A 25,184-nucleotide genomic window follows, 5' to 3' on the forward strand; every position below is an offset into this window, starting at 1 on the left:
ACACACACACACACACACACACCTCTCCCCCTTTAGCCTTACCGGAGGCTGCGGTCCGGTCTCCTTGGTGTACAGAGTGAGTCTGTAGCTGAATGGCGCATTCTGGGATTTTGTCTGAGAGCCAGGTCTCGGTGAAAATTAGAGCGCAGCACTCTCTTACTTCCTGCTGAGCTGTGATTCTGGCTCTTAGCTCGTCCAGTTTGTTTTCCAGAGACCACAAGTTGGCTAGCTGGAGGCTGGGTAGCGGTGGTTGGCTAGCGCGAGCTTTTAGCCTAGCATGGAGCCCGCTTGCATCGCTGTCCCCAGAGCACTCTCCTGGGGTCAGCATGCTCACTCGGGCCCGGTGCTTCAGGGCCTTCCTGGGGCTGGTGGTGGCTGCGGGAGTGAACAATGAGTTGTAGCTCTGGTGGAATTAAACCGGTAAATTCCAAATGGCTGTGTGTGTTAGCGATGTCCAGCAGTGCCTGTCTGTTATATGTTAGCAGTGCATGACATTTGTGCACTGCAGAAAGGACAAAAAAGAAGAAAAAGCCGGCATTCAAGAGCGGAGCGAGCAAACACCTCTGCCTCAAGGGGCGCCATGATTCCATGGGCGCCATGTTTAAGGAAACCATGGATTAGATGGTAGAGGACAAACTGCTGATTTTAGCATGCGAGATTGATTTGATTTTTTTTTTTTTTTGCGCACCATGCCTTGAATCATCGAGAGGGATGGATTGTCCCATCCACCAACATGCCTGCTAGGATTTTCTTGTTCGTATGTCTGTACTATCCACAACTTTCCCAAACTCTGACCTTTCCCATGATTCACTGCTGCGTCATAGCGGAAGCCGGGATCTTTCCTCCGCTCCACTGTGTAGCTAATGCTAACTGCTAGGTAGCTAAGATCAAAGACGACGACTAAAAGATGGTTACACGGGTCCAATTTTCTGACGTGCTCTGGGGAGAATATGATCAAAGTGCCCTATCCCTTCCCCTCACGGAAGGGCTGGACGACATGAAGTTGTGGCCCGATGTCAGCTATGTTGATTCCATTCATAAAATCTTTAAGCTTTCGCGAGTTGCTGGTGCACCCGACGACGGCGCAAGGTGAACAGGGAAAAAGACATGATGTTAAAAAAGACGTTATCCTCTGACTGCTTGGATAAACCGGAAATCAAAGACTGGCATCTGGGAGAGGTGGGTGTCATGGCGACCCCCATCGTCTCTTGCAGGAAAGCCCTGGATATGTAGAGTTTAACACAATTTTTTTTTTTTTTTTTCCTCTTTCAGTTGGACGATGGAAAAAGTTTTTGAGGAGCTCCAAGCAACCGAGTCAAAGGTCAGTCTCACAGTAGATTGATTCTCAAGAATTTTTCAAGTGTGTGCGTGTAAATTCTAATCATGAATGTGTGTGTCGGACAGAGAGTTCTGGAAGCCACCAAGGAGCACTATCACATTATTCAGAAATTCGTCATCCTCGGAGATTTGGATGGTAATAATGCGAGATTACTACAGTTTGTGTGTACAGACTGGTGTTAAGGCACATTTTGAGTGTGTGTGTGTGTGTTTCAGGTCTTCTGGAAGAGTTTGGTGAATGGTTGGGAAAGACGCCACCATTACCGGCTCATCTCCTGCGCTTCATGACTCACCTGGTGCTGTTCTATCGCAGTCTGGGGATGCAGCTGAAGGTACACACACACACACACACACACACCTGAATTGTCAAAGTTTTGTATTTGCAGCTGCTCATGTGCTGTATCTTCTTGAGTTCTGCTTTCTCTGTGATTCAGGATTCAGTGAATCATTTCAGTCCAGACCAAGATTTGAATCTCTCGGTGGAAAAATTGATTCTATTTCTGAACAGACCTGCAGTCGTATTATAAAGCAACTCCTATTATTCACTGTTTTCTTCTCCGTTATTCATGCCGTTTATTGCCAGCTAGAAATGGAAGGCAAGATCAAGCTGCACAGCTGGGAAAACTGAATCTTAATGATTCTTTTAAATGAACTGACTCGAGCGAGTCAGTCAGAAGATTTGAAAAGAATCCTTTTCCTTTAAATTGTATTCCAGCTGTAACAATTGTTTGCGTGCAGGAGGAAGTGTGTGTGGACGTGCTGAAGGCTTACATCTCTCTGCTGGTGAAGGAGAAGCAGGTGGAGCTCATAGCGTTCTACGTCAGTCACCTGCCCATGGACATGGGCGTGCCTCAGTACGCCCGCTTCCTGGAGGAAGTGACGGAGACGGAACAACGCAAACGCTGTCTGGAGCTTGCGGGACAAGCTGGTAAGGAGGGACACCACATCCATCCATTCCTCTCTCCTTTCACTTTTTTTTTTTTTTCCCCCTACATCACTTATCCTTTCATTCATCTCTGTGTATTCTTTCACTGTCTTATCCATCCTTTCGCTCATCCACAAATCCTTCGATGATTATCTTTCTGTTGCTCCATCTGTGGTTCTCTTTATCCGTTCGTACGCGTGTATCTGTTCGATAAAACCTCCACTTTTCTCATGTACATGTGGGCGGGGCAAAATAACACTAACCAATCGTGCGTGTTTCAGGTCTGGACGTTGCGGCGGTCACTAAGACTGTGGTGGAGACGGTGAGAGAGCGAGACGGAGAGGAGTTCTCCCACCATGACCTCACTCCGGCGCTGGACACAGGCACTACAGCGGTACGACGCACACGTCACGTCACAGATACCGTAGCTCACCTTCACAGTGAGAGGATCACAACTTATACGCGAAGTTTCCTTTTTTCATTCGGGGATAGCCAAAGAGACATGACTCGATAGGATTGGTTAGTATTGTTTTGCCCCGCCCACACGTACACGGTGATGGCGAGAAAACTGGAGATTTTACCGAACGATGTGCCATTTGGTTGATGTGCCTCTCTGTGCTGAACAGGAGGATCGTCACAAGATCGACGTCATCGATTGGCTGGTGTTTGACCCCGCCCAGCGTGCTGAGGCCTTGAAGCAGAGCAACGCCATCATGAGGAAGTTCCTGGGTGCGTCGATCGTTTCTCACAGCGAAACTGAAAACAGACCAGATGCTGGCTGACATTTTGGAGAGCGACATGTATCTAAAATATCTCTTAAATTCTGCCTTTCTCTCTTTTCTTTCTTTTTTTTCCTCTTTCTCTTCTTCCAGCCTCCAAGAAGCACGATGCTGCTAAACTGGTCTTCGCCAAAGTCCCAGAAGATTCCATGCGGGAAATTTACCGTCAGTGGGAGGAGCAGGGAATGAACACGCCGCTGCCTGCTGAGGAAGAGAACGCCATCCGAGAGCACCTCTGTATCCGAGCCTACCTGGTGAGAAAGAAAGCGCCGGCACCGGACACTCCTTCCATAAAAGACCCTCTGGTTGATTGGTTGCTATAGAAACGATAATGAATCGATACGATGCTGCCCTGCTGTAAAAAAAAAAAAGTCGACACTTCATGATCAATCAGAATACAGAATTGAACAGGGCTGTGGTTTTGGATATGTTCCATATAGTAAGACATTTTAGATTTTTCGGATCGCGGATCCGCCGACAGCAGTTAAATACTACCGCTAGGAAAAAAAAAAAAAGTCTGTGCGTATTTTTATTTTCACCGCCGAAACGTACAAAAAGAAATGTTTAAAAAAAAAAAGTCACATTTTTCTTGTAACAGCACTGTATCCCTGGTACTAGGTCATATTTCTTTAAGTAAAAAGTATTAGAATCGCAAATACAAACGACAATGTGTGTTGTATATATCCACTTCAGCCAAGTCCGAAAACGAAACTATTTACGACATTGAGTATTCACTTGAATGTTTTTATGGTATTTACGACAGTGTCAGCCTCGTGCTGACCATGGCTGACGCTGACAGCATGGATTCCGAGCTATCGCCTCAACTGTACGTAAGCATAAAGCGTGGTCAAGAAAAAAAGTCTTTTCACTGTCTCACTAACCAAAATGTGGGCGATTTCGTCTCTCAAGCATTGAAGGTAAACCAGGGTTTTTTCTAGAAAAATTTAGTATGAGGGCAGTCACCATGGCGGGGGGGGGGGGGGGGGGGGGGGGTGCCGGTAGTGCCGCGCGCCCCCCCCGCCGTGCAAAGCCTTTGAAAAATGCTCCAATGGACATTCTGAGGCTATCTGAGAGGGAAATTGTAACAAATTGTCTGTCAACATTGAAAAAGAAAGAAGTAAGGCCAAAAAAAAAAAAAAAAAAGTGTGTTTCCGGTAGCATGAAATACCAAAATAAGGTCGGTAGGTAGGAAAGGTGTTTTTTTTTTTTCTCTTTTTTTTTTTAAATTTTGTTCGAAAAAATTAACACAAGTAAACATCTTACAAAATAGTATTTTGGCACAGAATCCTTTATACCACACATCATAATAAAATAAGTGTTTTAAATCTTTAAACGAACAAAAAAATATCGCGAGAGTTCGAGTTATGATCTACGGAAGCGATATTTCATGATATTTTCATGTAATAACGTGAAAACACCTTCTCAAGAAATAACGTGAAAATAACGTCCTAGGCTAGGCTATTTCCATTAAAAGCAGACGGCCTGGCCGAGCCTACTGTAGAACTTGGGTCGAGCAAAAACATGGCTGAATCCTGAATGACTCCTATTTGTATAAATAGGGGACTACATAGGCGGCAAAATGTAGTGTTTTCCCCTGCCATGGAAGTGCACTTGTATACTGAAAAGGAAGCAATTTGCATTACAGCCTTGAATGAGGATTCAAAATGGCGGCTCGGCTCAGTTTATGGAGGAGGGCTGATAGAAGTGGCGAAACTTTTTACTTTTTATCGTTTCTTTCACAACTTGAATGCGTTGAAACAAAATTATGACAAACTAACGCTGCTTACACTAAAATATCGAGGGAAATTTGTAATAAAAACTTTACGGTCGGCAATTTCGACGCGGAAATTCTCGATCGGTCGGGTTACCGGAAACACACTTTTTTAATTTTATTTATTTATTTTTTTTATTTGGCCTAATCTTCTTCTGCCCCGGACAGTCTTTGGCTTTCTTCCGTTTGGTGCCGCGGGATGACATCTTTAAATGCCCAAGTGTCAACAAAAACAACTCGCGAACTACTTCTGTCAAAAGCTCCCGCGCCGGTGGGTGAAAGGTCATTCAGTCTCGAGAAATCTCGCTCTACAAGTCAGCTGACCTTGTATGTAACCCAGGTCAAATCTCACGAAAGCAGCCACGACAACTAAACAACATGGCGCCTCAGTCTGGAAAACGCCAATTCGGATTGTTTTTGCACCGTCTGGCGGTGTATCTACTATGATTGGAATATTTTTGGAGCAATTATAATGTATTTGTTGAGCATACACATTGTCACGTAGTGTTGCTGGGATGTTTTCACGGAGTCGGTAAGGGGGCGCACGCCGAGAGTAAGAGGGCGCAGCGCCCCTGTTCCCCCGTTTAGACGAAAGCCTGTCAACAATGAAAAGATCAAAATGATCTCAGAAAGAAGGTGGTGATGTAACAAGCGCAATGCCGAATATGCCTGCCATAACGTTAGATCGCGATTTTGGCTGCAAGTATGTGACTGTGGAATTAGAAGAGGACGGTGCCGCAGAGAGTCCTATCGAATCAAGTAGCACGAATGGATCAGCCTTCGATGTGCTCATGAGAGCTTAACGGTCATATGACCACATATACCTTCAGAGAAGTAAGTACTGGAATGCTAGTCCGTGTTATACACACACGCACACACTATATATACAGTGCTGAGCGTAAATGAGTGCACCCCCTTTGAAAAGTAACATTTTAAACAATATCTCAATGAACACAAACAATTTCCAAAATGTTGACAAGTTTAATAGAACATCTGTTTAACTTATAACATGAAAGTAAGGTTAATAATATAACTTAGATTACACATTTTTCAGTTTTACTCAAATTAGGGTGGTGCAAAAATGAGTGCACCCCACAACAAAAACTACTACATCTAGTACTTTGTATGGCCTCCATGATTTTTAATGACAGCACCAAGTCTTCTAGGCATGGAATGAACAAGTTGGCGACATTTTGCAGCATCAATCTTTTTCCATTCTTCAACAACGACCTCTTTTAGTGGCTGGATGGAGAGTGATGCTCAACTTGTCTCTTCAGAATTCCCCATAGGTGTTCGATTGGGTTCAGATCAGGAGACATACTCGGCCACTGAATCACTTTCACCCTGTTCTTCTTCAGAAATCCAACAGTGAACTTAGATGTGTGTTTAGTCATGTTGGAAAAGTGCATGATGACCAAGGGCACGGAGTGATGGTAGCATCTTCTCTTTCAGTATAGAGCAATACGTCTGTGAATTCATGATGCCATCAATGAACTGCAGCTCCCCGACACCAGCAGCACTCATGCAGCCCCACATAAGGACACTGCCACCACCATGTTTCACTGTAGGCACCAGGCAGTTTTCTCTGTATTCCTCGCCATACAGTTTTGAAGCCATCAGTTCCAAAAACATTTATCTTGGTCTCATCACTCCAGAGTATAGAGTCCCAGTAGTCTTCATCTTTGTCAGCATGGGCCCTGGCAAACTCTAGGTGGGCTTTTTTGTGCCTGGGCTTTAGGAGAGGCTTCTTTTGTGGACGGCATCCATGCATGCCATTCCTCTGCAGTGTACGCCGTGTTGTCATGGGAAATAGTCACCCCAGTTTGGCTTTCTACTTCTTTAGATAACTGCAGTGAACTTGCATGCCGATTTTCTTCAACCCTTCTCATCAGAAGATGCTCCTGTCGAGGTGTTAACTTCCGTGGACGACCTGGACGTCTCTGTGAGATGGTTGCAGTTCCATCTTTCTTCAATTTTTGTACCACTTTTGCTACAGTATTCTGACTGATAAGTAAAGCTTTGCTGATCTTCTTGTAGCCTTCACCTTTGTGGTGGAAAGAAATTATTTTCTTTGGGGAATTCTGAAGAGACAAGTTGAGCATCGCTCTCCATCCAGCATCCAGTCACTAAAAGAGGTCGTTGTTGAAGAATGGAAAAAGATTGATGTTGCAAAATGTCGCCAACTTGTTCATTCCATGCCTAGAAGACTTGGTGCTGTCATTAAAAATCATGGAGGCCATACAAAGTACTAGATGTAGTAGTTTTTGTTGTGGGGTGTACTCATTTTTGCACCACCCTAATTTGAGTAAAACTGAAAAATGTGTAATCTAAGTTTATATTATTAACCTTACTTTCACGTTATAAGTTAAACAGATGTTATATTAAACTTTGTCTTTTCAACATTTTGGAAATTGTTTGTGTTCATTGAGATATTGTTTAAAATGCTACTTTTCAAAGGGGGTGCACTCATTTACGCTCAGCACTGTATGTGTATGTATGTAAAGTGTGTCTCTTGAATTTAAATTATTTTATCATCTTAATCTGACATTGAAATTTTGCCATGCAAAAAAAAAAAATTTAGACAAGGACACTTTTTTTATTTCGACCGACATCATCAAAAATATGTTGAAAAGGGCGTCAAAAATGGCGTCAAGGGCGTCAAAAATGTGAAAATCATCACATTTATTCAACTTTTTTATACATCAGCGTAAAACAATGATTCGTTAATGATAGGGATGGGAATCTTCATAATCAAAGCGATACGATACGCATCTCGATACACTGCCAACGATTCGATACATTCAAGATTAATGAAATTGCCAGTGCTAAGATGCGATACGATTCTCCCGCATGCTGCGATACGGTGCGATACAGTACGATTTAATTCTAATACAATGCGGTCCAGTGCGATACGATGCGATTCGATACGATGCAATGCAGAAGAAAAGTGCACCATGGAATACAGAGTAGTTCAAGTTATGGCACTTGAAGCATTAAAGCTGTGCCTTTTATTTTGAAACACAGGAAGTACAACATAAAGTGCTTACAGGTCTCTCTGGAACGGCAGAGTTTGCATATGGCCGTTGTCTTGTCCAGCTCTCCCCCTCGCTTGTAGAACCCGAAATCTTTCCATACGTTAGACTTGAAACCCACCACCGAATGAACAATGTCTGTTTTGTCTTCCTCCATGTTAACCGCTATCTGGCTGACTTTCCGCCTCTATCCTATTCGAAAGCTAGGTTGGAGCCGCCTATTCGCGCGAGACTTGAGCCGAGACTTGAGTAGGAGAGAGATAGAGAGATGAAACCCAGAAATACCAGACCCTTTTCTAAACTGTTATGTTATAATTTATTCATTATATGTATTAAATTAAGATATTAATCGGTTTATATCGATGCAGACAGTTTAGATACGATGCATCTCGAGTTTGTGCGGTTTTTTCCGATGCGACGTTTGCAAATCGATGCAACTGCATCTTAACAGGTCGTATCGATTTTCCGATGTGCATCGGTGAATCTTCCCAAGCCTAGTTAATGAGCTAGGTGGTCACGTGACCCGTGACGTCACAAAAACTTTTCAAGGAGCCAGCGCTTGGGAATCTAATGTAAACAGGTTACCGAAATGGACACCATCGACAGTGATATTCCTGATGTTTCACAGAGATGTGAAGTTAGACCCTATCAATTCGAACCGATAGCTGGAAATTCACATGAACATGGATCTTGTCTTTATTCTGACGGGTCAGATGATTCTGAGAGTGAGAGTTCATTCAATCCCCATGAAACTGAAAGCGGTCGGCTGGATAACACTTCCTGGTAAGTTAAAAACAATTCTGCTCAAAGGCTAATCTGTTGAAAGAAGTATTATTTTTGTATCGTACATTGAAAGTTCATCATAGATCTAGCTAAAGTCTGTTGCAAGCTATTTTTTTTTTTTTTGCTGATATTTTTCAAGATTGATTGATTGAGATACAATGCTTCCAGAGTCCGAGATGAAAACATTCAAAATGGCGAAACAAGTCAGAATTATGATAATCAATAATTGATACACCCAAAATTATAATACTAATCCTTACCGCATGAGGCCCATGGTAAAACCACACTTCCCGGAGGGGCTGCCGTCTGCCTCCCAAGCCAGCCGAGAGCGCTCCTCGTCGGGCACGGCCAGGCGGGTGAATGCCCTGGTCTGTCTGCCCTGTAGGGTTGGGCGGTATTACGGTAAGAAGGTATCCAAAAGTACCAACGGTATCGGTCTCATTACCGTCATTTAAAAAAAATATATAATATCTAAATAAATATGGAGTACATGAGGTCATAATATAAAATAATAAATTGAAGATCATCCCGAATAACTGTGTGATCGTATTTTCACTAATTCTATCAATTTCCTAAAGAAGTTCTCATCGCGTGCAGGGTTGTTTGTCGTTACCATGGCAACCCTGCGTGACATTTGGAGTCTGACAGAAAGCTTCGCAAGAGACTGAGACCGCGGTTGAAAGATGGCAAGTCAAGATAACGAGTTAGTGGCAAAAAAAAAAAATACAACATCGGCAGTGTGGCAGTATTTTGGTTTCAAACCAAACGAAAAGGGAGAGCCAGCAAACACAGATGAAGCTGTGTGTAAAGTATGTAAGAAGACGGTCACGGCGCGAGAGGGGAACACCTCCAATCTGAGTACTCCACTTCCACGAGATCTCTCCAATGAGTTGTGTTTTGAGTAGGTTACATGAGTAACAACAAGGTAAAATAATATAACGTATGAGATTTGCGATGTGGGTAATAAACGTGTGAAATGTCATCTACTGAAGAAACGGAAGAAAACATCGTAGCGTAAACTGTTAGGTTTCTGGTGGGAATTAGCAATGTGCTTGCTATCTTTGTTGGGTGTGTTAAACCGTATGGATTTAAGTGGAATAATTGTAAGGAGTTATGTGATCAAGACAACGTTTTAAGCAAGGTAAGGCCATTTGATTATTAATTTCCCCGCCATGGCATGACGTGGGCCCATATGATTTTGCCTTGTGCAGCTATCACGCATTTGAATTAGGTTCGCCTCATTTGTGCTGAAGAATATGGTTTATCGCGCAGTCTAAACGGACTTGGGTGTTGGTTGATTCTTATGGCCCTTTTCCACTACCCTTTTTCAGCTCGCTTCAGCTCACTTCAGCCCAACACGGCTCGCGTTTCGACTACCAAAAACCAGCACGACTCAGCTCGCTTCAGCCCTGCTTAGCCCCCAAAACTCGCACCGTTTTGGAGTGGGGCTGAAGCGAGCCAAACCGTGCCGAGTGAGGCTGGGGGCGTGAGCAGACACTCCCCTGTGCACTGATTGGTGAGGAGGAGTGTCCTCACATGCCCACACACGCCCCGCGAGCACGCTGGGATCTGTAAACCCGGAAGAAGAATTACGAATTATGAGAATTTCTGAAGCCTTATGCGCCTCGCCTCATCTATACGCTCTTGCCAGTATCTGTTGGCGTTGTCGGTGACAACAAGCCACAGCACCAAGACCAGCAACGCTAACGACTCCATGTCCTCCATGTTTATTGTTTACTATTCGGGTCGTGAGACTACCGCTTAAAAGATCACTGATGTCACTGTTTGCGCTGCTTAACGACATCACGTGACGTCCACCCACTTTCGCTAACTCCACCCAATGTGTCCACCCACTTCCAGCCAGCACGGTTCAGCGTGGTTGTAGTCGAAATGCAACTCCAACAGCCCCGCTCAGCTCGACTCAGCACGGCACGGCTCAGCCCGACTCAGCCGCGTTTGTAGTGGAAAAGCGGCATTTTTCTTTTCTTTTTTTTTATTTCCCATGCTTGAAAGGGTATGATCCTGCTCATCGTGTACTTTTTTTTGATGGAGTAGGTGAAATAGTGCTGCAAATGGCGTTTCAACGCAGACATGTGTAAACGACAGTTGAATGCTATTTTCAAGATGAAGGAAGAGTTGCGTGATGCTTTGAAATATCTCTTAATCCATTCATCAATGCACAAAATTCGCTTTGCTGCTTAATCCATACCACAATGCACACAATTCGCTATGCTGCTTTTAAATAGTACATTTGAGGCATAGGCGCACGTCTGGACAAGGTCCGCCGGTATAGGCGCACGTTACACAGTAGGCCAAAACAAAATATTTTTTTCTCGGTAATACCGTATACCCCGGGAAAACACAGACACAGTTTAAAGGTATCAAAATTTGGATACCGCCCAACCCTACCGCCCTGTCTAAAAAAAAAAAATAATGGTACAACTCCGAGTGAAGGTATCAATGCGCTGCCGAAGCGCGCAGAAGGTGTTAGTACGCCTGTCATTATAGTGCGGACTTTCCATAGCATAGAAAATCGCCACGTTTCAATTTGTGTAACTGAACTTTGTTTCATGTCACTGGTCATATAAACCTATGTAAACAGGAAAAACACGGAAGAGTTTGGTCGCATCTAACTACAGCCCCAAAAAATACCATTGGCGATACTGAGCCTAGCTACATTGCTAACAGGAGTGACCGCGCGTCTGACTGACTGGGAGGTCGCAATACACCATGATGTTCAATGTATGTTAAACACTCTAAAAACGAAACAATTTTCTTGTCATCCAAGACACAAAAACTATTTTGTCGCATTCATCATCATCACGATTCACACTTCTCCATATTCATCTACCCGCTTGTGCTGTGCCCGAAAGTTTTTGTGACGTATGATCACGTGACCGCGGCTCTTCCGGTTGTAAAATATGCATATCGGAGCTCGAGCAGAAATGCCATATAATCATCACGAATATAACGATTTTGCTGAATTTAATAGATGATTTTGTATTTGTTGATGCAATTATTTCATATTTTTAATGGAAAGAAACTGATATAGCGTGCTTTTATGTTTCATGTCCCATATCCTTTAATATAACATCTGTTTAACTTCTAACGTGAAAGTAAGGTTAATAATATAACTTAGATTACACGTTTTTCAGTTTTACTCAAATTAGGGTGGTGCAAAAATGAGTACACCCCACAACAAAAACTACTACATCTAGTACTTTGTCTGGCCTCCATGATTTTTAATGACGGCACCAAGTCTTCTAGGCATGGAATGAACAAGTTGGTGACGTTTTGCAACATCAATCTTTTTCCATTCTTCAGAACGACCTCTTTTAGTGACTGGATGCTGGATGGAGAGTGATGCTCAACTTGTCGCTTCAGAATTCTCCAAAGAAAATAATTTCTTTCCACCACAAAGGTGAAGGCTACAAGATGATCAGCAAAGCTTTACTTATCAGTCAGAATACTGTAGCAAAAGTGGTACAAAAATTGAAGAAAGATGGAACTGCAACCATCTCACAGAGACGTCCAGGTCATCCACGGAAGTTAACACCTCGACAGGAGCGTCTTCTGATGAGAAGCGTTGAAGAAAATCGGCATGCAAGTTTACTGTAGTTATCTAAAGAAGTAAAAAGCCAAACTGGGGTGACTATTTCCCGTGACGCAATACGGCGTACACTGCAGAGGAATGGCATGCATGGATGCCGTCCACGAAAGAAGCCTCTCCTAAAGCCCAGGCACAAAAAAGCCCGCCTAGAGTTTGCCAGGGCCCATGCTGACAAAGATGAAGACTACTGGGACTCTATACTCTGGAGGGATGAGACCAAGATAAATGTTTTTGGAACCGATGGCTTCAAAACTGTATGGCGAGGAATACAGAGAAAACTGCCTGGTGCCTACAGTGAAACATGGTGGTGGCAGTGTCCTTATGTGGGGCTGCGCGAGTGCTGCTGGTGTCGGGGAGCTGCATTTCATTGATGGCATCATGAATTCACAGACGTATTGCTCTATACTGAAAGAGAAGATGCTACCATCACTCCGTGCCCTTGGTCGTCGTGCACTTTTCCAACATGACTAAACACACATCTAAGGCCACTGTTGGATTTCTGCAGAAGAACAGGGTGAAAGTGATTCAGTGGCCGAGTATGTCTCCTGATCTGAACCCAATCGAACACCTATGGGGAATTCTGAAGAGACAAGTTGAGCATCACTCTCCATCCAGCATCCAGTCACTAAAAGAGGTCGTTGTTGAAGAATGGAAAAAGCTTGATGTTGCAAAATGTCGCCAACTTGTTCATTCCATGCCTAGAAGACTTGGTGCCGTCATTAAAAATCATGGAGGCCATACAAAGTACTAGATGTAGTAGTTTTTGTTGTGGGGTGTACTCATTTTTGCACCACCCTAATTTGAGTAAAACTGAAAAATGTGTAATCTAAGTTATATTATTAACCTTACTTTCACGTTATAAGTTAAACAGATGTTATATTAAACTTTGTCTTTTCAACATTTTGGAAATTGTGTTCATTGAGATATTGTTTAAAATGTTACTTTTCAAAGGGGGTGCACTCATTTATGCTCAGCAATGTGTGTGTGTGTGTGTGTGTGTACAGGAAGCTCATGAAGCCTTTAATGAGTGGTTCAGACACATGAACTCGCCCCCTGTGAAGCCCACTCAGCCCACCCAGGCCAAGTTCACGGAGACCGTCGCCTACGAGATGAAGGAGAAGGAGTACAAGGTGCTCACCTAGTGTGTACACACAGAGTCTATAGATTAAATCTGTTTTGCGGATGTTGATGCATCAAAATTGAACGAAAACGTGTGTGTAGATGGAGTATGAGAACTGGCAGGGCCGACTGAACGCTCTGACCGAGGAGGTGAAGGAGAGGATCTACAACGTGCTGCTGTTTGTGGACGGAGGCTGGATGGTGGATGTCAGAGAGGTAAAAAACACACTTGCAGTGAAAAGGGCGTGGCCTGTGTACCAGTCAGTCTCAGTGACCCGCGCTGTTGATCAGGGTTTCTGCCCCGAACTGAACCAAACAACATTCACTCCATTCCTGATTCAGCAGAGCTGCACACTGACACCCCGGAGAGGTTTACTCCCCTCACAGCCGTGCAACTCTTATCAAAAAGAAGTATAGTTCAAGTTCGTTTAATTAAATCTACATGAGTAAAGTTCAAGTATATTTCCTTAAGTGTACTGATATCAATGGACTTACAGTATACTTGTAAGTAAACTAATCTAATACATCTCGGGACTAAATTGGCCCATTTTTAGTTGATAAAAAGTACACCAAGTCTAAGAGACGTAAACTTTGAGTTTACAACTAGTATTTTTTATTTTGTACTGCAAGTAAACTTGTATAATAATAGTTTACTAGTTCTATACTTCTAGTCCACGCTTTAGTTTACAAAAGTATCCTTTATAGCATATTAGAAATGTACTATTAGTTACTGGTTATGTACAGCAGTGCTTGAAAGTTTGTGAACGCTTTAGAATTTTCTATATTTCTGCATAAATATGACCTACATATCTGTGAGTGGCAAAAGTATGTGAACCTCTAGGATTAGCAGTTAATTTGAAGGTGAAATTAGAGTCCGGTGTTTTCAATCAGGTGTGAGTGGGCACCCTGTTTTATTTAAAGAACAGGGATCTATCAAAGTCTGATCTTCACAACATGTTTGTGGAAGTGTATCATGGCACGAACAAAGGAGATTTCTGAGGACCTCAGAAAAAGCGTTGTTGATGCTCATCAGACTGGAAAAGGTTACAAAACCATCTCTAAAGAGTTTGGACTCCACCAATCCACAGTCAGACAGATTGTGTACAAATGGAGGGAATTTAAGACCATTGTTTCCTTCCCCAGGAGTGGTTGACCAACAAGGATCACTCCAAGAGCAAGGCGTGTAATAGTCAGTGAGGTCACAAAGGACTCCAGGGTAACTTCTAAGCAACTGAAGGCCTCTCTGACATTGGCTAATGTTAATGTTCATAAGTCCACCATCAGGAGAACACTGAACAACAATGGTGTGCATGGCAGGGTTGCAAGGAGAAAGCCACTACTCTCCAAAAGGAACATTGCTGCTCATCTGCAGTTTCCTAAAGATCACGTGGACAAGCCAGAAGGCTATTGGAAAAATGTTTTTTGGACGGATGAGACCAAAATAGAACTTTTTGGTTTAAATGAGAAGCATTATGTTTGGAGAAAGGAGAACACTGCATTCCAGCATAAGAACCTTATCCCATCTGTGAAACATGGTGGTGGTAGTATCATGGTTTGGGCCTGTTTTGCTGCATCTGGGCCAGGACGGCTTGCCATCATTGATGGAACAATGAATTCTGAATTATACCAGCGAATTCTAAAGGAAAATGTCAGGACATCTGTCCATGAACTGAATCTCAAGAGAAGGTGGGTCATGCAGCAAGACAACGACCCTAAGCACACAAGTCGTTCTACCAAAGAATGGTTAAAGAAGAATAAAGTTAATGTTTTGGAATGGCCAAGTCAAAGTTCTGACCTTAATCCACTGGAAATGTTATGGAAGGACCTGAAGCGAGCAGTTCATGTGAGGAAACCCACCAACATCCCAGAGTTGAAGCTGTTCTGTACGGAGGAATGGGCTAAAATTCCTCCAAGCCGGTGTGCAGGACTGATCAACAGTTACCGGAAACGTTTAGTTGCAGTTATTGCTGCACAAGGGGGTCACACCAGATACTGAAAGCAAAGGTTCACATACTTTTGCCACCCACAGATATGTAATATTAGATCATTTTCCTCAATAAATAAATGACCAAGTATAATATTTTTGTCTCATTTGTTTAACTGGGTTCTCTTTATCTACTTTTAGGACTTGTGTGAAAATCTGATGATGTTTTCGGTCATATTTATGCAGAAATATAGAAAATTCTAAAGGGTTCACAAACTTTCAAGCACCACTGTACATCCAGTCCATGTTTTAGTTTTGAAGTTTACTGTAGTTACCCTTCTAGGTATACTATTAGTTTTCTAGCCCTAACCCTTACCTCATGCACACTACCAGGAGACAACTCGTTTTGTACCTAAAGTTACGATGACGTCATAAAGGTAAGAATTCACAAAATAACAACAGATACTCAGGATTAAGAACATGTTCATTTTCTTTAAAAATAAAAATTTAACATAACTTTGTATTCAATGCCAAAATATAAAAACTTGGCAATGACGACTGAAATTGACATCCAAGCTCTTAAGAAAAAGAAATTTAAAAAAAAATTTAATTAATTATCCCACTCAGGAGAAATTAAAAAAAAAAAAAACTTTGATGAAAGTATAATGACGGCCAGTATGATTCAAGTCTGTCACGATGTTCTCACCTTTGTTTTCAAATTTATTGGCGAAAAGAAATGAGAGAAATGTTTATCTGTTTCTTTGTGGGTTAATAACACCTTTTTTCGCGGTCCGGTTTCCATCAAATCGTGCGCTCTGATTGGCTCGCGAGCGGTCTGGAATCCTACTATCCAGACCCCGGTTGCGGACCTTTTGGTGACTCGCTCGTTCACAACAGCAGCAAACAAACATAGTAGCCATTTTTTGTCGCCTTGATCAAGTTTTCTTTTCGGAAAATTCCGAGCTGACGTAGCTTGTCAAACAGGTTTTTGACGAGCTTGTAGCAGGTTTGTTCTAAATATGGTTTCCCTTTCGGGCACTCTCATTTTCTGTTAGAATTTGGTAAAGAAAAAAATAAAAATATTATTTAGCAGCTGGGAGGTCCGTATTGTGAAATACCATGACCTCGGCCTTGGAGCCGAGGTCAGTATTTTCAAGACCTTGTTCACAGCATTTCACAATACAGACCTCCCAGCTGGTAAATAATATACAAGTTTAAGTTCCAACACTGCTTACTCTTCAGCTGTTCCACCCCAGAGCTGAGCACAAACGTACGGTCCGTGTAGGTTTAAAACACGCTGCCGTGTATCACAGAGTCCAATATGTGTGGAAAAAGAAGTATTCTGTCGTCGGGCTGGGAATCGATCCAGATTTCCTGGATCGATTCGATTCCGATTCATAAGGTCACGATCCGATTTGATCCGATATCGATCTACTTGGATATTGCTGGATTGTCACTTTAAAGTAAAAATTGTCCCAATGGAGCACTTGCATGTGACGTCACAGCCGATCCAGATTGTGACAGACACCATCTTGTCGGTCAAACGCCATATTCCGCCTTCTACTTCTGGTTCTACTTCTGCTTTTACTTCTACCTTTTCTTCTGGAAAACCCTACTATATACAATTCTACTACAACGGCTGCGGCTACAAGCTCTCGCTACCTGTGCACGGTTTTTATGTTTTTTGTGTGTATTTTTGCGTGTTGTTCGTTTGTACCGGACTTCAATATCCACTACAACCGTATGGACTTACTGGACATTGGTTTCCAGCAGAAGATGACGGTTTGTAGCGATTTCCATCGCATGCACAACATTCCGGACGAGAAAAAAAAAAAACATTCCGGACGAGATAGTGAGACCAGCGGGGTCTCCGTGGATTGTTATCGGAGGCAAAGCGAAGGAGGCAGCGCCGGGAGAGGAAGCAAAAGCGAGGCTACAGGCAGAGCCGGTCTGTTGACTAAGCTCAGAAAACAGCCACTCAAACCTCCACTGCTAAGCCTCTACCTCTCCAACGCCAGATCCATGTAAACAAGACGGACGATTTGGAATTACAGCTAGAATTACCTTATTCTATTCTATAATCGGCTGGTCAGTGCTATACTCAATACTTAAGTGACTTACCCATCCAATGAGGATTCTTGTTTACAAGATGCCACATCTGAGTCGCTGACAAATCCTGAATTTCTGTAAAGATAACTGTCCAGAGATTTATAGGCACGCAGTGCTTCACCACTGAACAGCGAGGGAAAGTCTCATCTCATCTCATTATCTCTAGCCGCTTTATCCTGTTCTACAGGGTCGCAGGCAAGCTGGAGCCTATCCCAGCTGACTATGGGCGAAAGGCGGGGTACACCCTGGACAAGTCTCCAGGTCATCACAGGGCTGACACATAGACACAGACAACCATTCACACTCACATTCACACCTACGCTCAATTTAGAGTCACCAGTTAACCTAACCTGCATGTCTTTGGACTGTGGGGGAAACCGGAGCACCCGGAGGAAACCCACGCGGACACGGGGAGAACATGCAAACTCCACACAGAAAGGCCCTCGCCGGCCCCGGGGCTCCAACCCAGGACCTTCTTGCTGTGAGGCAACAGCGCTAACCACTACTCCCGGCCTGCCCGAGCGCGCTAGCTCAGTAAACTAGTAAATACAGTAAAGGAAAAACTTGAGACTGAAAGGTTTTAACCAAACCACGGCGCGAATCTTGTGCTCTTTAAACACGCTTTCGATATCAACGGTTTTGAAAAGTAGAATTTCGCGGTATGTCCGTGTCATGGAGGGACATTGTTCAGAGGGAGGACGGTGAGACCGATGATATCGAAAACATTTGACAAGGAAAACTGCATCAAAAATCCATGGAATTGGCGATGGCTGGAGTTTAAAGTCGGTAGTGAATGAGCACATACGGAAGATAAAAGAACCGGGGAAAGCTTACTGCATCTTGTGCCATCAGGATGTGAAGTACGGTTCTGGTGGAAGAACGCGTTTGGTTGACCATGTTAAAGGAAAAAAACATGCGGAATTGGTGAAATTGAAGCTGTTGAACTATAGATTACCAGGTAGACCATCTTGTTCACATTTATATATTCAATTTATACTAATAAACAGTTCAAATTAAATGGCATGGTTGAGAAAATATTTGCTTTCAGGAGATGCTTCAAATCTATCAATATACACAATCTGTTCAGCTTCTGGGGTCCTGCAGGCCCCCGGCTCCTGGGGGGCTGCTCCTCCCAGACCCCCTGCTAAAATTGTTTCCTCGGATTTTGTCATTTCTATTTCACAGCCCTGGTAATGTGAAAATTGAACAAATAATTTACTTCAAATACAAAAATATGTTGCATAACATCAGTGAATTAAGTAGTGGTGCTGTGAGATCCATATTTAATATCTTGTATGACTTCCATGAGCTTGAAGGACTGCATCCATGCGGTTCGACAATGATTCATACAATTTATTGATGAAGTCATCAGGAATAGCAAAGAAAGCAGTCTTGCATGCCTCCCAGAGTTCATCAAGATTCTTTGGTGTCGTCTTCCATGCTTCCTCTTTCATTCTACCCCAGACATGCTCAATGATGTTCATGTCTGGTGACTGGGCTGGCCAGTCCTGGAGCACCTTGATCTCAGCAGTTTCGTTTGGCACCAAAAGCTGTTGGGATTGAAATTAGCCATTTCTTGTAAAAAAAAAAAATTGATTTAGACATATATTTGAGGGGCGCTTAAGATCAACTTGTACCCAAGCGACAAGACTTTTGTCAGGGACTGTACATCACAGCCGCCGCAAATATTGCAGGAGACCTACTGGAGCCCGCATAGATCCGAGATGCACCCAGAAAACAGTTAAGTTTGGTGGTGGAAAAATCATGGTCTGGGGTTACATCCAGTATGGGGGTGTGCGAGAGATTTGCAGGGTGGAAGGCAATATCAGTAGCCTAAAATATCAAGAAGTATTAGCTACCTCTTACATTCCCAACCATAAAAGGGGTCAAATTTTGCAGCAGGATGGTGCTCCATCACATACTTCCATCTCTACATCAAAGTTCCTCAAGGCGAAGATGATCAAACCAATTCTAAAACCAATGGATTAATTAAAAGTCAGGTTATAAGCTGTTGTTTCTACAAAATGGATAAGCGACAAGACTTTTTTGTCAGGGACTGTACAGCTTGTGAGCTGGTGGTCGATCGTCTTGACGGTACAGATCCAGGGATTAAAAACAGCCTCGAAGCAAAACCACTACTGAAGGCACCGAAGTTTGAAAAGTCACTGTGGTTGAAATGATCAGAACACAGTACTAACGCTGCATTACACTTCGCTGGTGGTGTTCCAAAGATAAATTCCAACCATTTCTTCTTCAGCTCTTCTATCTTGGGCAAGAAATGCAACGTTGATGTCTTACTGCCACAAATAACACAGGCACGAACTTGTTCAGACATGTTTTCAACTTGCTGTTAGGTCCTCTTCGTTAGCTACTGACGAGATGGGCTCTGCTATCTCTCCTCATGCTTAAATCCGAACTTCCTTCCCGTGGGTGGTCGCAAGCCAAGGTGGGCGAGGCCATGAATACTAATTTACGAAGTGACGCAAGATCGTATGGCTTTTTCAGATCCGCTCGTTTTTCCGACTATTTTCTTTCATAAGCTAATACAGGGCAGCACGGTGGTGTAGTGGTTAGCGCTGTCGTCTCACAGCAAGAAGGTCCGGGTTCGAGCCCCGTGGCCGGCGAGGGCCTTTCTGTGCGGAGTTTGCATGTTCTCCCCGTGTCCGCGTGGGTTTCCTCCGGGTGCTCCGGTTTCCCCCACAGTCCAAAGACATGCAGGTTAGGTTAACTGGTGACTCTAAATTGAGCGTAGGTGTGAATGTGAGTGTGAATGGTTGTCTGTGTCTATGTGTCAGCCCTGTGATGACCTGGCGACTTGTCCAGGGTGTACCCCGCCTTTCGCCCGTAGTCAGCTGGGATAGGATCCGGCTTGCCTGCGACCCTGTAGAACAGGATAAAGCGGCTACAGATAATGAGATGAGATGAAGCTAATACAGGGAATGGGAGTAGAATTACATTTTCACGTGCAGCATGCATATGCAACTCGGAGTGAACTATGGTATTTCAAAAAGAGCCAGTATTAAACGTTTTTGGTGGAAGGGCACCTTTAAGTATATCTTGATCAAAAGTTGAAGTATAACCTTAATATACTTTTCAGTATAAGTCAAGTATACTTATGTATAGCTTTATTCAGTATATCTCTAAGTAAATAAGAAAACTGAAAGCATACTCTCTTATTTTTAGTTTAAAAGAAGTATACGAGAAGCACACTTGAATAAACTTCTTTTTCATAAGGGTTGACTTCACATCGTCATTATAAAGTGGATAATCTGTCAATACTGGCGCTGTACAAGCTTTTAGGGAAATTCATTCGCATAAATTTTTCTTTGTCTGCACATTTCTCCCCCCCCATATTTGGTTGAGGATGCGGAGGTGGACTCGGAGCGCTCCATTCAGATGGCTCTGCTCCGGCGCTTGTGTTTGCCCATGATGACGTTCCTGCTGCTGACGGTGCTGCAGAGAACCGAGCGTCACCAGGAGAGCCTTCGCCTTGCCGACATCATCGCCTCCGACCAGCACCGACTGTACGAGGTCTGACTCCTCCACTGTTATTCTCACACATGCACCTTTCTCTGTGTGAGGAAATGTTCCATCTCTGACGTGTGTGTGTGTGTGTGTGTAGGTGTTCTCCAAAGACGAGCTGCAGAAGTTTCTTCAGAAGATGAGGGAGTCGTCTCTGCTGTTATTGGATAAAGGGCTCGATCCTCTCGGCTATGAGCTCCAGTCCTAGATAGAATACTCCTGATATTTGGTTGTTTATTTTATTTCTATTTTGTACTTGAATAAAAGTGTGTGAGCTTCTTGAGATCATGAAACTGTGTGTGGGGTTTTTTTTGTTTTTGTATTTTCCCCCTAAACACTTACTGCAGCTTGAACTGATTTATTATTTATTGTAGCTGCTGTAATGTAAGTGAGAACAGGAACTTGGTTCTTTCACAGACATCCCACAACATTCAATGTGACTATCAATAGATTAAAAACTCTGACCTGTTGTCCTTTTCATATAAATAATAAAAAATATGTAATTTTTCAAGCTGATGTGGTATAAGAGGAATAAAACAACTATAAAAATCAGGTGGTGGTTAAATAGGTTGTATGCATGATTGCTTTAAAAATACGAAATGTGTAAGATTATCCAAATCAGTGTTCTCAAACAATTTTTTTATGAATATATTCCAGATACGTCTAAGTGTCTGGCACATGAGGCAAATACATGGATCAACCATAACGTTAAACCCACTGCTAGGTGAAGAAGTGAATAGCAGTGATTATCTCATTACAGTGTCAGGCGGCGGGGTTTATCAGGCAGCAAGAGAACGGTCAGTTCTTGGAGTCGATGTGTTGGAAGCAGGAAAAATGGGCGAGCGTAAGGATCTGAGTGACTTTGATAAATTGTGATGGTGAGATGACTGGGTCTGACTGAGCATCTCCAAAATGGCCCATCTTGTAGGGTGTTCCTGGTATGCAGTGGTTAGTACCGAACAAAAGTGGTCCAAGGATCCAAAGGACAACTGGTGACAGGGTCATGGGTGTCAAAGGCTCATTGATTCACGTAGGGCATGAAAGCTAGCCCGTATGGTCCAGTCCTACAGAAAAGCAACCTGCTGGAAATGTTAATGCTAGCTAAAACAGAAAGGTGTCAGTTTGAACTGCTTTCATTGGTACTAACACCCTACAAGATGGGCCATTTGGAGATGCTCAGTCAGACCCAGTCATCTCACCGTCACAATTTATCAAAGTCACTCAGATCCTTACACTCGCCCATTTTTCCTGCTTCCAACACATCAACAACAATTCTTTTACATTAACGAAGGTTGGTGTACTGATGTCACGGTTCTAAACAAATCATGTAGTCCTCATCTGGAGACATTATTCATAAACTGCAAACCGTTTTATGCTCCACGAGAGTTTTCCTCGTTTATTCCGGTTGGAGTCTACATCCCTCCTCAGGCTTCTGTTACTGAGGCGTTACAACACCTGGCTGACCAGATAAACAATGTGGAGAAAAAACACCAGGACTCTTTGCTCATTGATTAGATTAGATTAGATTAGATTAGATAAAACTTTATTGATCCCTTTGGGAGGGTTCCCTCAGGGAAATTAAGATTCCAGCAGCATCATTACAGATAAGCAGAGAAAAGAAATAGAGAAAGCTTCTAGATAAATTAAAATAAATTAAGTATTTACATATACAAATATAAAAAGAATAAGATATGGGGAAGGGGGGAAGGAGGGGGAAGGGAAAAAAAAGGGGGGGAGAAGGGGGGGCGGTAGGAGAGATATTGCACATTGTCCGGTATTGCTTATTGTTAGGCTAGGCTACTGCTCCTTCCCGTCCTCTGTCCTCCTGTTACCCCTCCTCCCCCCAGAGAGGAGTTGTACAGTCTGATGGCGGGAGGGACAAAGGAGTTTTTGAGTCTGTTCGTCCTGCACTTGGGAAGGAGCATTCTGTCACTGAACAGGCTCCTCCGGTTGCTGATGATGGTGTGCAGAGGGTGAGTGGCATCGTCCATGATGTTCAATAGTTTGTCCATAGACCTCTTCTCTGACACCGTCACCAGAGAGTCCAGCTTCATGCTGACCACAGAGCCGGCCTGCTTGATCAGTTTGTCCAGCCTGGATGTGTCCTTCTTGGATGTGCTGCCCCCCCAGCACACCACGGTGTAAAACAGGACATTGGTGACCACAGACTGATAGAACATCCACAGGAGTTTCCTGCAGATGTTAAAGGACCGCAGCCTCCTAAGGAAGTATAGCCTGCTCTGTCCCTTCCTGTGTAAGTGATTGGTGTTGCAAGTCCAGTCCAGCTTGCTGTCCAGCCACAGCCCGAGGTACTTGTAGGAATCCACAGCCTCCACCTCGACTCCCTTGATCAGAACTGGTTGTGACCTTGGTCTGGACCTCCCAAAGTCAATGACCAGCTCCTTGGTCTTCGAGGTGTTGAGCTGCAGATGGTTCCTGTTGCACCACACAGCAAAGTCCCTCACCAGGCTCCTATACTCCTCCTCTCTGTCGTCACTGATACACCCAACGATGGCTGTGTCATCGGCAAACTTCTGGATGTGACACAGCTCCAAGTTGTAGCAGAAGTCCGCGGTGTACACGGTGAAGAGAAGAGGGGCCAGCACCGTGCCCTGGGGTGTTCCGGTGCTGCTAATCACAGTGTCAGACGTGATGTCCTTCAGCCTGACGTACTGCGGCCTGTCAATGAGGTAGCTGGAGATCCAGGTGACCAGGCAGGGGTCCACTTGCATCCTGTTCAGTTTGTCCTGAAGCAATAGGGGCTGGATGGTGTTGAAGGCACTCGAGAAGTCCAAGAAGAGGATCCTCACTGTGCCATTTCCCTTATCCAGATGCGAGTGGGTTCGGCGTAGCAGGTAGAGGATGGCGTCTTCCACACCGACACCTGCCCGGTACGCAAACTGCAGACAGTCCTGGGCATGTTGTACCTGGGGTCTGAGGAGGCTGAGGAAGAGCCGCTCCAACGTCTTCATCAGATGTGAAGTGAGTGCCACCGGTCAGAAGTCGTTCAGCTCACTGGGCCGATTCTTTTTGGGAACTGGAACGATACATAATGTCTTCCAGAGGGTGGGCACTCTCCCCAGCTGCAGGCTAAGGTTGAAGATGCATTGGAGTGGTTCACCCAGTTCAGCAGCGCAGATCTTCAGTAGTCGGGGACACACCTTGTCCGGGCCTGCTGCTTTCCTGGGGTGATGCTTCCTCAGTTGACCTCTGACCTGGTCTGCAGTAATGCATGGAGGAGTCTGTGTTGAGGTGGGGGAGGAGGGGGCTGCTGTGATGAGTGGGGGGAGGTGTGTTGAGGGAAGAAGGAGAGATGGCTGCAGTGAGGGAGAGGGTGGGGGGGACATGAGCTGGTTAAACCGATTGAAAAAGTCATTCGACTCATTTGCCCTCTCCACTGTCCCCTCAACGACTCTGGTCTTTGTATTGTGGCCTGTGATGGTTTTCACACCTTCCCAGACTTCCCTCATGCTGTTCTCTTTCAGCTTCTGCTCCACCTTCCTCCTGTAGCTGTCCTTAGCTTCCCTCACGCAGCGTTTTACCTCCTGCTGTGCTGCTTTCATCGCCTCCCTATCCCTGCTCCTGAAGGCAGCCTTCTTCCTGTTGAAGACAGCTTTGACTTCCTGTGTTACCCATGGCTTGTTATTAGGGTAACACCGTACAGTCTTAGCAGGGGAGACCACGTTTGCACAGAAGTTAAGGTAATCCGTCAGACAGTGTGACAGCCCCTCTGTGTCCTCACAGTGTGGGCTAAGCAGCACATCCCAGTCCGTGATGTCATAACAGTCCCTGAGGGCATCTTCCATTTCAGGGGACCACCTCCTGATGGAGCTAGTTGTTGCAGGCTGCCTTTGAACCGGGGGGTGTACTTCAGCTATAGAAGAACCAGGTTGTGGTCAGACTTCCCTAGTGGGGGGAGGGGTGTGACTCTGTATGCATCCCTCACATTAGCATACAGCAAGTCAATTGTCCTGTTGTTCCTTGTTGGACAATCCACAGCCTGGTAAAAAGCAGCCAAAGTGGAGTCCAAAGTAGCGTGATTAAAGTCCCCAGAAATGATGATAAATGCCTCAGGGTGCTGTGTCTGCAGCCTTGCTGTGACAGAGTGAATCCTCTCACATGCAGTAGCTGCGTCTGCCCTCGGAGGGATGTAAACACAGATGGTGATCACGTGACTGAACTCCCTCAGCAGATAATATGGCTGCAGGCTAACGGCTAGCAGCTCCAAGTCCGGGCAACATAAAACTGTCTTTACGGAGATATGTCCCAGGT

The 25,184-nt window shown here is 44.2% G+C and overlaps 1 protein-coding gene across 1 annotated transcript in view; it reads left to right on the forward strand.

The window, feature by feature from the left end:
* The window catches only part of nup107 (nucleoporin 107), a 41,773-nt gene extending 20,568 nt beyond the window's left edge, over positions 1-21,205 (forward strand). Inside the window, exons 16-26 of the mRNA XM_060903831.1 lie at positions 1,273-1,321; positions 1,405-1,474; positions 1,555-1,670; positions 2,077-2,266; positions 2,545-2,657; positions 2,890-2,992; positions 3,136-3,296; positions 13,243-13,368; positions 13,460-13,573; positions 20,754-20,921; positions 21,013-21,205. Of these exons, the coding sequence (XP_060759814.1) occupies positions 1,273-1,321; positions 1,405-1,474; positions 1,555-1,670; positions 2,077-2,266; positions 2,545-2,657; positions 2,890-2,992; positions 3,136-3,296; positions 13,243-13,368; positions 13,460-13,573; positions 20,754-20,921; positions 21,013-21,120 (1,318 nt within the window). The 3' untranslated portion in view covers positions 21,121-21,205. The remainder of the gene's footprint in view (positions 1-1,272; positions 1,322-1,404; positions 1,475-1,554; positions 1,671-2,076; positions 2,267-2,544; positions 2,658-2,889; positions 2,993-3,135; positions 3,297-13,242; positions 13,369-13,459; positions 13,574-20,753; positions 20,922-21,012) is intronic.
* Positions 21,206-25,184: the final 3,979 nt, after the last annotated feature.

The sequence above is a fragment of the Neoarius graeffei genome, chromosome 21 (assembly GCF_027579695.1).
Source record: "Neoarius graeffei isolate fNeoGra1 chromosome 21, fNeoGra1.pri, whole genome shotgun sequence".
NCBI classification, from domain to species: domain Eukaryota; kingdom Metazoa; phylum Chordata; class Actinopteri; order Siluriformes; family Ariidae; genus Neoarius; species Neoarius graeffei.